Source organism: Nomascus leucogenys, chromosome 6 (genome assembly GCF_006542625.1).
Source record: "Nomascus leucogenys isolate Asia chromosome 6, Asia_NLE_v1, whole genome shotgun sequence".
NCBI classification, from domain to species: Eukaryota; Metazoa; Chordata; class Mammalia; order Primates; family Hylobatidae; genus Nomascus; species Nomascus leucogenys.
The window spans coordinates 57,531,967-57,546,652 of NC_044386.1; the positions used below are offsets into that span (position 1 = coordinate 57,531,967).

The window sequence follows — 14,686 nt, forward strand, 5'->3', positions numbered from 1 at the left end:
TTAAACCATACAAATGGGCCGGGCACAGTGGCTCACACCTGTAATCCCAGCACTTTGGGAGGCCGAGGCAGGCAGATCACTTCAGGTCAGGAGTTCAAGACCAGCCTGGCCAGCATAGTGAAACCCCATCTCTACCAAAAATATAAAAAATCAGCCAGGTATGGTGGCATGTGCCTGTAATCCCAGCTATTCGGGAGGCTGAGGCAGGAGAATTGCTTGAACACGGGAGGAGGGGGTTGCAGTGAGTCAAGATCATGCCACTGCACTCCAGCCTGGGCAACAGAGTGAGACTCCATCTCAAAAAAACAAAACAAAACAAAACCATACAACATTCAAGTATTAATGAAATATAAAATTAAACATAATTTAATGAACTTTTAGTCTAGTTTCAACACTTCAAATTTTTCAGTATTTTATTACATTAAAATATTATATTTGCACATTTTCTTACAGTTTCATCTGCTACTAATGTCGGCAGTGTTGGAGTTGCTGGTAATGAAACTCCCGAAGGATCAACTTTTAGTAATCGCATTGACCTTCTACATCCAATCCCATTTTCTCTCTTAGGCTTCTTTCTAAAGGAGTGGGGAAAAATTCATGTTATATTCACAAAACAATAAAATATATTTACTAATATTAAAGAGAAAATTTCTAGGAGTATATCCCACAGACATATTTATAAATTGCATAGATATATATATATACATGGTCACAATTATTTTAATAAGAAGTATGGAAAAAACAAACCTAAATGTTCATCAAAAGGAGGTGAGGTCTGTTAAATTATGGTATACATATCTAAAAGAATAATATGCAGCCATAAAAAGAATGATATAGATCTTTATGCACTGCTGAAAGGAACCCTCGGTTATAAAAAGCAAAAACAAAGTCCAGTACATGTTTACAAAAAGGTTACATATACACATACATTTGTACATGCTGAGGTTACCTATGGAGGAATACACATAAAACTACTACTTCTAGGGAAAAGGCCTGGAAAACTAAAGTCCAAAATAGGAAGGAAACTTAAACGTTTCACTGCATTCCCTTCCATACACTGTAGTTTACTTTTTAAATAATACACATTCTCTATTTTTTTAGGCACTGTTTTTTCATTTTAAAAAAAGTAATTCATTTTAAAATGTTGGGGAAAGAGAAGCCTCTGAAATTATTTCCAAAAATTCACATAAAAAATTATCAGCTATAGTCCACATTAGTTCAAGAATTAGTAAAACCTACTATTGATTGAAAGTACACTATATACTAAAAACTGTAGTCAACATTCCATCTCATATTTAATCCTCAAAAAAGACACCTGCGTATATGGAATAATATGGGCTGTCATACAATCCTCCTAGAAATCTACTCCTAAAGAAATTCCCATACATAAGCACTAAGAGACTTAAGAATGTTTGGAGCAGCACTTTTCATAATAAAAATAACAACTCAATTGTTCATCAACAGTGGAATAAAATGTAGTACATTCATACAGTGGAATATCATATAGCAGAAAAAAAGAATGAAATAAAGCTGTGCACATCAACATGGGTAAATTTAAAAGCATAAATACGTAAAGATGAGCAAAATAAGAAAATCTCAGAATACAAAAAAGGCATATTGTATGTGAACACCAAAAAAAGACAAAGCTAAACAATACAGTGTTTAAGGATATACTCATTGGTAGTAAAACTATAAATCAATAGCCAGGCACAGTGGCTCACACCTGTCATCCTAGCACTTTGGGAGGCTGAGGCGGGCGGATCACTTGAGGTCCAGAGTTCCAGACCAGCCTGGCCAACATGGCGAAACCTCATATCTACTAAAAATACAAAATTTAGCCAAGCATGGTCATGAGCACTTGTAATCCCAGCTACTCAGGAGGCTGAGGCATGAGAATTTCTTGAACCCAGGAGGCAGAGGCTGTAGTGAGCCAAGATCGTACCACTGTACTCCAGCCTGGGCAACAGAGCGAGACTCTGTCTCAAAAAAATAAATAAAAATGAAACTATAGGCTGGGCACAGTGGCTGACGCCTGTAATCCCAGCACTTTGGGAGGCCGAGGCAGGCGGATCATGAGGTCAGGAGATCGAGACCATCCTGGCTAACACGGTGAAACCCCATCTCTACTAAAAATCCAAAAAATTAGCCAGGCATGGTGGCGGGCACCTATAGTCCCAGTTACTTGGGAGACTGAGGCAGGATAATGGCATAAACCTGGGAGGTGGAAGTTGCAGTGAGCCGAGATCGTGCCACTGGGCAACAGAGCGAGACTCCATCTCAAAAAACAAAAAACAATAAATAAATGCAAGGAAATATTACCATAGAATTCAGCATAGTGGTTGTATCGGGAGGGAGGGGTATATATGGGCCTTCAGGGGTATTTGTAATTTCTATTAACCTGGATGGCAGGTACATGGATGGGACCTGTATAATTTTTCAACTACACAAATACATTATATGTACCTTTTTATATGTATATTTAATAATTTTCAAAAAATTTAAATCCTTCTTGATTAGCATAATGCCAGCTTTACAGAAAAGGAAAGAAAAATTATATAAAGTATTGTAGGTTACTATCATAGCTGTAAGTGACTGAATCAAAACTTGAACCCAAATTTGCTAAATCTCAAAGGCTACACTTTCTCCTCTACATTATACAACTTTCATACTATCAACTTGCTACTACCTATACAACTATTAAGAGCTGGAATTTTGTGATTCAGGAAGAAATCACCAATCTTGGCTAATAAAAAACATGGAAATGTAAAGCTACTAATCAGCTGGCAACAGGACCAGTGCTACTGTTTTTCCAGTGTTAATGATGTTCCTCTTATAGTAACTTTTTGCACTTGAAAATACCTGGCCATGATTAAAGGTCTAGCTTTTCTCAAGCTAATTGTCCTGTAACAGAATCAAACCAAGTAAATGAAGCTACATTTCATTAGGATCTGGCACTAAACAAATGAGCTAATGATACCAAGATTTTTAGTTTCTTCATTTATATGTAAGCACTACTAAAATGCAATGGAGATAATTCAAAATTTAAAAACCCTGGAGTTCAAATCCTAAAGCTACCACTTATAAGCTGTTTGACTTTCAGCAAATAGTTGTTTTTTTGTTTTTTTTGAGATGGAGTCTCACTCTTATTGCCCAGGCTGGAGTGCAATGGTGCAATGGTGCAATGTTGGCTCACCATGACCTCCACCTCCCGGGTTCAAGCGATTCTCCTGCCTTAGCCTCTTGAGTAGCTGAGATTCAGACATGTGCCACCACGCCCGGCTAATTTTTAATTTTTTTTTTTTTTTTTTTTTAGTAGCGATGGGGTTTCTCCATGTTGGTCAGGCGAGTCTTGAACTCCCGACCTCAGGTGATCCCCCTGCCTCAACCTCCCAAAGTTCTGGGATTATAGGCATGAGCCCCCACACCTAGCCAGCAATTTTATCTTTTGAGCCTGATTTCTAACTCACAAAATGAATATATTACCTACCACATTCAGTGGTTGTCAGAGTTAAATGAGATAATATAGGACAAAATTGCTAGATCACTGCAGTACGTTTCATAGATGTTCAATAAATGTTAATTACTTTCCTTTATTGTAGGACTAAGAAAGCAAAAACAAATTGAGACGCAAAAAAATAGCTAGAAAAATTAAAAGAAAGTAGAAGAATCTTTAATAATAATAGTTTTCTAAGTGACAATAATTTAGTGGAAATAAAGATTTCCCTCCATTAGTAGCAACAATAAATATAAACAAAATTCAGCTCTCAATTTTATTTGCTCCATATTCCTTTGATGAAGATGAGAATTGTAAAGTTATTAAAGGGTAGCATTCCCTCAGAGATCCTAGAGGGACTGAGATTAAACAGCACTTTATGATCTGTTAAGCTTACTACGTCAAACCATTTTTTTCAAATTATAAAACAGTTGAGCAATGTATCATGGTTCAGGCATTGCAAACTAGATATTTTACCTCTTGGATTTAGGAGGCTGTCTCTTCTCTATCATTTCACGGAGTCTTGCAGCAGACTGTAAAGTATAAAAATCATGTAAAAATGTTATAACTACGTATCTTACCTTTTAAAATATTAAGTATCTGCTACTATACCCACACTAAACTAAGGTCTATTCAGGAACTAAAGATCCTTAAGATAGGCCATGAGTCATGATCAGCACCACTGCACTCCAGTGTGGGCAACGCAGCAAGACCCTGTCTCAAAAAAAAAAAAAAAGACAGGCCAGGCGTGGTGGATCACAACTGTAATCCCAGCACTTTGGAAGGCCAAGGTGAGTAGATCACCCGAGGTCAGCAGTTCGAGACCAGCCTTACCAACATGGTGAAACCCCATCCCTACTAAAAATACAAAAATTACAGGCGTGGTGGCAGGCGCCTGTAATCCCAGCTACTCGGGAAGCTAAGGCAGGAGAATCACTTGAACCCGGGAAGCAGAGGTTGCAGTGAGCCGAGATCGTGCCATTGCACTCCAGCCTGAGCGACAAGAGCAAAACTCCGTCAAAAAAAAAAAAAAAAAAAAAAAAAAAAAAAAAAGACAAAAAAATAATGCCTTAGAATCAATGGAATACAGTAACCTCTTCCTATTAAGCACAAAACCTGCTCCTATTTTACCCTCCCTCATCTGACACTATGAAACCTGATATATTATTGACCTGGTGGGAGTTATGACATCTTGGGTTTTATTGCTGTTGTTGTTGTTGTTGTTTTGAGACAGGGTCTTGCTCTGTTGCCCAAGCTGGAATGCAGTGGCACAATCATAGCTCATGGCAGCCTTGACTTTCCAAACTCAAGCCATCCTTCCACCTCAGCCACCCCTAAGGACTCCAGGCAGGCATCACTATGCTCAACTAATTTACTTTTTATAGAGATTGGGGGGTGGCGGGGGGCAGGTCTCCGTATGTTACCCAGGCTGATCTCGAACTCCTGGCCTCAAGCGATTCTCCCACCTCAGCCTCCCCAAGTGACAGGATTACAGGCACTACCCACTGTTCCCAGCCCCGCGTCTTGATTTTAAATACAGACTCCACACAAACCTCAGACAACTGAAGAGAAGCAAAAAAGTCTGCGTTTTCTGATATGTTCTTCAGTCTCTTCCTTTCGTAGGGTGACAATCCTGAAAAATCATCCTATAAAATTACACCAAAAAGATTCCATTACTTTATATAATCTATAGGAAAAGCACTTCACAAAACTACATGTTTCATTTTCTACATGAATACTTTACTTCAAATTGTACTATCTCTATTCATTTCATGCCATCTTACCAAAACAGACGTTTGCTGAATTGGATATTTCAGTAAGTCTGGATTTGGGATACCCCCAGAATATCTGTACGGCTTCCCAGTTAAGAAGTGATCTGATATTAGAAATCAACTAGTATAATCTAGTAGCAAATTATTTCCTAGTGGCAATTAATTGTACTATTACACAAAAGTTATTTTTGGCCAGGGGCAGTGGCTCACACCTGTAATCCCATCAATTTGGGAGGCTGAAGTGGATGGATCACCTGAGGTCAGGAGTTCAAAACCAACCTGGCCAAAATGGTGAAACCCCATCTCTACTAAAAATATAAAAATTGGTCAGACACGGTGGCTCACACCTGTAATCCCAGCACTTTGGGAGGCCGAAGTGGGCAGACCACCTGAAGTCAGGAGTTTGAGACCAGCCTGGCCAACATGGTGGAATCCTGTCTCTACTAAAAATACAAACAACAACAAAAAAAATTAGCCAGGTGTAGTGGCAGGTGCCTATAATCCCAGCTACTCAGGAGGCAGGGGCAGGAGAATCGCTTGAACCTGGGAGGTGGGGGTTGCAGCAAGCCGAGATCGCACCATTGCACTCTAGCCTGGACAACAAGAGCGAAACTCCGTCTCAAAAAAAAAAAAAAAAAAAAATTTTTTTTTCCAACAAAAAAACTTCCTTTAAATGCAGTAGAGTGAATAAGTACATGTCTCTACTTTCTCCTAAAAAGCCACTAATGTAACAGTAAGCTAATTTTTTAAAACCCTGAGATACAAGACAGTATATTCAGGAAATAGCAAAATACTGTAAGAAAAGAAAATTCAAAAAGAATTCAATAACAAGTTTCTAAATCCATTACAAGGCTTAAATTTAGAAAGTAGAACAAAAAGATAAACACATGGACAGAAAAGACAAAAAAATAGAGACTCAGTCTTAGAGGTCCAATATCCAATTCATTGTTCGAGAAACTGCAGAGAAATTGGAAGAGAATCAATTATTAAAAAATAATATAAATGGGAGGCCGGGTGTAGTGGCTCACACCTGTAATCCTAGCACTTTGAGAGGCCGAGGCGGGCAGATCACCAGGTCAGGAGATCAGGACCATCCTGGCCAGCATGGCAAAACCCCGTCTCTACTAAAAATACAAAAATTAGCCGGGCGTGGCGACACATGCCTGTAGTCCCAGCTACTCCGAAGGCTGAAACAGGAGAATTGCTTGAACCTGGGAGACGGAGGTTGCAGTGAACCGAGATCATGCCACTGCACTCCATCCAGTCTGGGCCACGGAGCGAGACTCCATATAAAAAAATAAAAACAAAAACAAAAAAAAAGAAAGAAAGGGCTGGGAGCAGTGGCTCATGCCTGTAATCCCAGCACTTTGGGAGGCAGAGGCAGGCAGATCACAAGGTCAGAAGATTGAGACCATCCTAGCTAACACAGTGAAAGCCCATCTCTACTAAAAAATACAAAAAATTAGCGGGGCATGGTGGTGGGCACCTGTAGTCCCAGCTACACAGGAGGCTGAGGCAGGAGAATGGCATGAACCCAGGAGGCAGAGCTTGCAGTGAGCCGGGATTGCGCCACTGCAGTCCACCCTGGGCAACAGAGCCAGACTCCATCTCAAAAAGAAAAGAAAGAAAAATAACGTTAAGTGGGAGACCGAAGCAGGAGGATCACTGGAGCCCAGAAGTTCAAGGTTGTAGTAAGCTATGATGACACCACTGTGTTCTAGCCTGGGCAACAGAGTGAGACCCCATCTCTAAAAAATAATAGTTTGAAAACAAATATTATTTTAAAGTTTCTCAAAACTAAAGACATAAGCTTCCAGATTGAAAAGGCCCAATGACTATGCAGCACAATGAATGAAAAAGGACCCAGGCAAGCAAGCTCAGTGGCTCATGCATGTAATCCCAGCACTTTGGGAGGCCACGAACTTGAGACCAGCCTGGCCAACATGGCGAAACCCCGTCTCTACTAAAAATACAAAAAAACTAGCTGGGCGTGGTAGTGCACACCTGTAATCCCAGCCACTTGGGAGGCTGAGGCACGAGAGTTGCTTGAACCTGGGAGGCAGTGGTTGCAGTGAGCCGAGATCACACCACTGCATTCTAGCTGCCAGGGCAAGAGCAAGACTGTCTCAAAAAAAAAAAAAAAAAAGCAGGCCAGGTGCCTGTAATGCCAGCACTTTGGGTGGGTGGATCACCTGAGATCAGGAGTTCCAGACCAGCCTAGCCAACATGGTGAAACCTAATCTCTACTAAAAATACAAAAATTAGCCGGGCGTGGTGGCTCGTGCCTGTAGTCCTAGCTACTCAGGGAGCCAAGACAGGAGAATCGCTTGAACCTAGAAGGCAGAGGTTGCAGTGAGGCAAGACTGTGCCACTGCACTCCAGCCTGGGCGACAGGGTGAGACCCCATCTCAAGAAAACAAAACAAACAAAAAAACGAAGACGAACCCGGGCCTCGGCATGTCATCACAATTTTTTTTTTAAAGCGATAGCATCTCACTCTGTCACCCAGGCTGAAGTGCATTGGCTCGATTATAACTTACTGCAGCCTTGAACTCCTGGGCTCCAGCCTTAGCCTCCCAAGTAGCTGAAACTACAGGCCTGCCTTACCACACCTAGCCAGAAAAGATCTTAAAAGCATGCAGAGGGAAAAAAAAGATCACAAAGAATCCAGAATCAGAATGGCACAAACTTTCAACATTGAAGAAAGCTGGAAGACAATGGAACGATGCATTAAAAATTCTAAGGAAAGATTAAATTATTTTCAACTTACAATTCTAAATCCAGTTAGGTCATCAATCAAATATAAAGCTAAAGACTTTTTCTGGGCCAGGTGCAGTGGCTCACGCCTATAATCCTAGCACTTTGGGAGACTGAAGCGGGCAGATCACGAGGTCAGGAGTTTGAGACCAGCCTGGCCAATATGGTGAAACCTCATCTCTATTAAAAAAGCAAAAAGTTACAGTGAGCTGAGATCGCACCACTACATTTCAGCCTGGGCGACAGTGTGAGACTCCGTCTCAAAAAAAAAAAAAAAAAAAAACTTTCTCTGATATGCAAAGTATTTGCCTCTTACACACTTTTTCTCAGAAAGCTGTACTTCACCAAAATGAAAGAACCAAGAAAGAAAGACACGGCATGCGCGGTGGCTCACGCCTGTAACCCCAGCACTGTGAGAGGCTGAGGCAGGCAAATCACTTGAGGTCAGGAGTTCAAAACCAGCCTGGCCAACATGGAGAAACCCCGTCTCCACTAAAAATACAAAAAATTAGCCAGACATGGTGACACATGCCTGTAATCCCAGCTACTCGGGACGCTGAGATGGGAGAATCGCTTGAACCTGGGAGGTGAAGGTTGCAGTGAGCTGAGATCATGCCTCTGCACTCCATCCTGGGTGACAGAGTGAGACCCTGTCTCAAAAAAAAAAAAGTATCTTGGCTGGGCTCAGTGGCTCACACCTGTAATCCCAGCACTTTAGGAGGCCGAGGTGGGCAGCCTGCTTGAGCCCAGGAGTTTTAGAGCAGCCTGGGCAATAAACATGGCACACCCACATCTCTACAAAATAAAAAGTCAAAATTAGCCAGGCAAGGTGGCACATGCCTGTAGTCCCAGCTTTTTGGGAGGTTTTATTATTTACTTTTTTAAAACAAGAGTCTTGCTCTGTCACCCAGGCTGGAGTGCAGTGGCCTGATCTCGGCTCACTACAACCTCCACCACCTAGGTTCAATCGATTCTCCCATCTCAGCCTCCCGAGTATCTCAGATTACAGGCAACTGCCACCACGCCTGGCTAATTTTTATATTTTCATTTTTTTTTGGTGGGGGACAGTGGGGACAGAGTCTCACTCCGTCGCCCAGGCTGGAGTGCAGTGGCGTGATCTCGGCTTACTGCAACCTCCACCTCCTGAGTTCAAGCAATTATCCTGACTCAGCCTCCCGAGTAGCTGGGACTACAGGTGCCCACCACCATGCCTGGCTAATATTTGTTATATTTAGGAGAGACGGGGTTTCACCATGTTGGCCAGGCTGGTCTCCAACTCCTGATCTCAAGTGATCCACCCACCTCGGCCTCCCAAAGTTCCGGGAGTACAGGCATGAACCACCATGCCCAGCCTAATTTTTGTATTTTTAGTAGAAATGGGGTTTCACCATTTTGGGCAGGCTGGTCTGGAACTCTTGATCTCAGGTGATCTGTCCACCTCTTTTTTTTAATTTTTAATTTTTTTTTCTTTAGGAGCAACTCTATTAATGGACCTATTTCATTACATCAAACTAAAGTCTGCTTTATATTTACCTTGTATTCTTCAGAATTTTTTTTTTTTTTTTTTTTGAGACGGAGTTTCACTCTTGTTGCCCAGGCTGGAGTGCAATGGCACGATCTCAGCTCACTGCAACCTCTGCCTCCCAGGTTCAAGCGATTCTCCTGCCTCAGCCTCCCTAGTAGCTGGGATTACAGGCATGTGCCACCACGCCCGGCTAATTTTGTATTTTTAGTAGAGAGGGGGTTTCTCCATGTTGGTCAGGCTGGTCTCAAACTCCCGACCTCAGGTGATCGGCCTGCTTCAGCCTCCCAAAGTGCTGGGATTACAGGCGTGAGCCACCGCGCCCGGCTTCTGCAGAATCTTGCAGTCTAAGAGGCCAAAGGGATAACCTAATCCAGTGGTTCTCAAAGTGCAGTCTTGGACTAACAACATCAGCATCTCTAGGAAACTATTAAATATGCAAATTGGGCTGGGTGTGGTGGCTCAAGCCTATAATCCTAGCACTTTGGGAGTCTGAGGTGGGAGGATTGGTTGAGCTCAGGAGCTCAAGACCAGCCTGGGCAACACCTCCCACCCCCCACCCCACCAACATCTCTATTAAAAAAAAAAAAAAAGAAAGAAAGAAAGAAAAAGAAAAAAGATATGCAAATTGTATGCCCCAACTTCTGAATCAGAAACTGTTGGTGGGGCCCTGCAATGGAGTTTTAACAAACTCTCCAGGTAATTCTGATATAGCCTAAAGTTTGAGAACCACAGATTTTATCCAATCTCCTAAGGTGATTTGCTTAAAGGAACAAGGTTTCTTAGAAGTTGCCGTGCTAGGCCAGGCGCCGTGACTCACGCCTGTAATTCCAGCACTTTGGGAGGCCGAGGCTTGCGGATCACGAGGTCAGGAGATCGAGACCAACCTGGCGAACACGGCGGAACCTCGTCTCTACTGAAAACATAAAAAATTAGCCAGGCATGGTGGCGGGTGCCTGTAATCCCAGCTACTCAGGAGGCTGAGGCAGGAGAACGGCGTGAACCCAGGAGGAGGAGCTTGCAGTAAGCCGAGATCATGCCACTGCACTCCATCCTGGGCGACAGAGCAAGACTCCATCTAAAAAAAAAAAAAAAAAAAAAAAAAAAAAAAAGAAGTGGCCATGCTAGGCTCTCAACCCCAAGTCCAATTCATTTAATACTCACCCCATGCTGTCCCACTATGAGTGCTGGTTAACTCTGGGATGAGAAAGCATAAACCAAACTTCTATTTCATAACAATAAGCCTTGGATTATAGCATCTCCCTTTCCCTACTATCATTTTCTGTTCCGAGTTCCAGCAACATTGTGTCATGTGCTACGTATGTTTTATCTTGTCCAGTTAAAATTTGTCACTTTGAATGGAGCACAGCCCTCCTGGTAGGCAGTAGAAGCCAAAAGAATTACAGACCAGGCTGGGCGCAGTGGCTCACCCCTGTAATCCCAGCACTTTGGGAGGCTGAGGCGGGTGGATCACAAGGTCAGGAGTTAGAGACCAGCCTGACAAACATTGTGAAACCCCGTCTCTACTAAAAACACAAAATTAGCCAGGTGTGGTGGAGCGCACCTGTAATCCCAGCTACTCAGGAGGCTAAAGCAGGAGAATCTATTGAACCTGGGAGGCTGAGGTTGCAGTGAGCCAAGATAGTGTCACTGCACTCTGGCCTGGGCGACAGAGCAAGACTCCATCTCCAAAAAAAAAAAAAAATTTACACACCAAATTCCTTAAATTGATTGGAATTATACAGAACAAATGTGTTTCTCATGTATCTTATCTACTCTGTCATTTGTCTCCTTTTGCATTTAAAGGAAATATTATTCAACACATCCATATAAAATTTATGTTTCCCTACCCTGATATCAAAGGTCAGTCAATACCATGTCCCACAAACTGATGACTTCTGATATACTGTACATAAATATGTAAAGGTGAGCAAGGCACCATAAAGTATGACTAAACCCAAAAATATATGCAGTTAGTTTAGAGAAAGAAAAAGGGAAGCAGAGTAAAGATTAAGTCGATCCTTTCATTGACACATCAACAGCAAGAGCAAAAATAACCCAAGGAAGTTATTTGTTAAACCTTAAAAATAATAAAAATTTATTATTACATTTATACTTACATTAGATGATGAAATAATTTGTTTGTACCAGAGAGATCCTTGAAAAACTTCGATTTATCAGAACTTCAAATTTCAAAAAAGAGAAACTAGAACAAGCTACTAATTAAGTTCTTACCAGGCCTGGTGTGGTATCTTCATCACTGTCTCCATCCTGACTACTTTCCACATCGACACTGAGATTCATCACATCTGCCGTTCTCTTGGGTTGTAGCTTGTTACTTTCAGTATGAACAGCTGAGGATGAATTTTGCAGCGTGGATTCTGCCTTGGAAGATGTGTTTTTCATCTTTGGAGGTATAATCCTTCTGCAAGTTTTCTTTATTTTAGTCTTCTTACATGCCACTTCATTGTTAGAATTCTTTTCTAATAGGGATTTGGGGCACATAAGCTGGTCTAGCTGGTAATTACTGAGTGAAAAGGGGGCAAGATAGACCTTAGCTGTTTTTATTAAAACTGTAGTCTGTACTGGTCTCAGAGACACATAAGCGATGTTTTGATTTTCTTTATATTCATTTACCTATTCAGATCAATAAAATAAAACAGAATATTAGAATTCCAAGTCCTGTGCCTTTTCTTACAGGATCCCCAACAGATCTAATAATTCCCATTTCACAATGACAATATAAATCCAAATTGAGGCCAGGTGCAGTGGCTCACGCCTGTAATCCCAGCACTTTGGGAGGCCGAGTCGGGCGGATCACGAGGTCAGGAGATCGAGACCATCCTGGCTAACATGATGAAACCCCGTCTCTACTACAAATACAAAAATTAGCTGGGTATAGTGGCACACGCCTGTAATCCCAGCTACTCAGGAGGCTGAGGCAGGAGAATCGCTTGAACCAGGGAGACGGAGGCTGCAGAGAGCCGAGATCACACCACTGCCCTCCAGCCTGGGCAACAGAGTGAGACTTAGGCTCAAAAAAATAAATAACTCCAAATTGACGCCCTGTAAGAAAACTTATTTTCCCCTCCAAAATCTAGATATGTAATTCACTAACCTTAACCTCAATAGAATTCACTTACTGGGCACATTTGCCCGTAAGAGTTTTCCAGACCAATAATAATAATAACTAGCATTTGTGACTGAGGCAATACCCCAACTGTCAGCTGCGGATTGTCTGGAATTAAAGAGTGTGAAGCCGATCATAACTGTGGCAGAAGCAAACGCAGAAGGTTGAAGAAAGGGAATCCCAGATGTGACTCTCCCACTCTTTCTAGGGTTATTGATAAGAACCTTTCGTCAAAGCTGAAGGCCTCAGGGCAGGGATCCCCTGCCTACCCCCGGTGCCAGGTGCCCTCGACCTCCCGGGCCTGTGTCCAGCATAACACTCACAAAAACCGAGGCAGGAGGACACCTGCAAGCACCAGTCCGTTTCTCACCTTCATCTGGGGTCGCTGTCTGGAGTCCGCCTTCTCAGCCGCCGCGCCCGACCTGGACATCTTTCGGCTTCTTAGCTGCCGGCGCCTTCCCGCCAAGATTGCGGCGGGAGGCCAGGAGGGGCGGGGCCAGGGCGGGGAGGAGCCTACTCAGATCCCCAGCGGCCGTAGAGCCAGAGCGGGAAGTTGGGGTTTTACGCGCGCTTCCTAAGAAGGCCGCCTTGGCCGGGCGCGGTAGCTCCCGCCTGTAATCCCAAACACTTTGGGAGGCTGAGGCGGGCGGATCACCTGAGGTCAGGACTTTGAGACCAGCCTGGCCAACATGACGAAACCCCGTCCCTACTAAAATTACAAAAATTAGCTGGGGGTGGTGGCGCGTGCCTGTAATCCCAGTTACTCAGGAGGCTGAGGCAGAATTGTTTGAACCCAGGGGGCAGAGGTTGCAGTGAGCCGAGATCGCGCCACTGCACTCCAGCCAGGGCAACAAGAGTGAGACTCCGTCTCAAAAAAAAAAAAAAAAAAAAAAGGCTGTCTTAAAGCCCTAGACTCAAATTCTTTAGGGATCTCCTGGGGCTTAACTGACAATTTTACCTTGGACTGGTGATTTTGATTCTGGTGGTACTGGGATATCGCTTTGAAAAACATTGATTGGCCGGGAGCGGTGGCTAACGCCTGTAATCCCAACACTTTGAGAGACCGAGAGGAATGGATCACTTGGGCCCAGGAGTTCCAAACCAGCCTGGGCAACATAGTGAGACCCCATCTCTACAAAAAATACAAAAATTAGCCCGGTGTGGTGTTGTACGTCTGTAGTCCCAGCTACTCAGAAGGCAGGGGTGGGAAAATGGCTTGAACCTAGAAGGATGAGGTCACAGAGAGCTGTGATTGCGCGGAACTCCAGCCTGAGCAACAGAGCAAGATCCTGTCTCTTTTATAAATAATAATATTGGCCGGGCGCGGTGGCTCACGCCTGTAATCTCAGCACTTTGGGAGGCCGAGGCGGGCGGATCACGAGGTCAGCAGATGGAGACCATCCTGGCTAACAAGGTGAAACCCCATCTCTACTAAAAATACAAAAAATTGGCCGGGCGCAGTGGCGGGTGCCTGTAGTCCCACCTACTCGGGAGGCTGAGGCAGGAGAATGGCGCGAACCCAGGAGGCAGAGCTTGCAGTGACCCGAGATCGTGCCACTGCACTCCAGCCTGGGTGACAGAGCAAGACTCCGTCTCAAAAAAAAAAAAAATTAACTAAATAAATAAAATAAATAATAATAAAATAAGATTCTGGCTATTCTCTTTAAGGTTCCTTCTAGCCCAAAACTGTTTCCTTGGTTGCTTAATTCGGTCCCACACTGTTCCTTGCCTGAGACTTGTCCAGTTTCATTTCTTCTCCCACTCAAGGCCCAGTTGTAGAACACAGATGAAGTAATTTGGGTTAATCATATTAACAGCAACTTCAAGGCCCCTCATGACTCAAAAATTACTGATAAAACCAAACTTTTCATGGTGTCCTGTATAATGCATACTGTTTCTGGACTTCAAGACTTTGTTCCTACTGTCCCTTGTCTCCCTCGCAGTTATAAAGTCTTTTCTACTGTGAAATGTGTCCTGACTTTCCAGTTAGCCATGTATATTTTAACACGACT

General features: G+C 43.1%; 1 protein-coding gene across 3 annotated transcripts in view; it reads right to left on the reverse strand.

Moving 5' to 3' along the window:
• The window catches only part of WDR76 (WD repeat domain 76), a 41,286-nt gene extending 27,987 nt beyond the window's left edge, over positions 1 to 13,299 (reverse strand). For all 3 annotated transcript variants that reach the window (XM_030814167.1, XM_030814168.1, XM_003266816.3), the window contains exons 1-5: positions 13,045 to 13,299; positions 11,780 to 12,181; positions 5,047 to 5,139; positions 3,971 to 4,026; positions 452 to 575 (exon numbers count right to left, since the gene is read on the reverse strand). In XM_030814167.1, the coding sequence (XP_030670027.1) occupies positions 452 to 575; positions 3,971 to 4,026; positions 5,047 to 5,139; positions 11,780 to 12,181; positions 13,045 to 13,104 (735 nt within the window). In that variant the 5' untranslated portion in view covers positions 13,105 to 13,299. The remainder of the gene's footprint in view (positions 1 to 451; positions 576 to 3,970; positions 4,027 to 5,046; positions 5,140 to 11,779; positions 12,182 to 13,044) is intronic.
• Between the last annotated feature and the right edge of the window lie 1,387 nt (positions 13,300 to 14,686).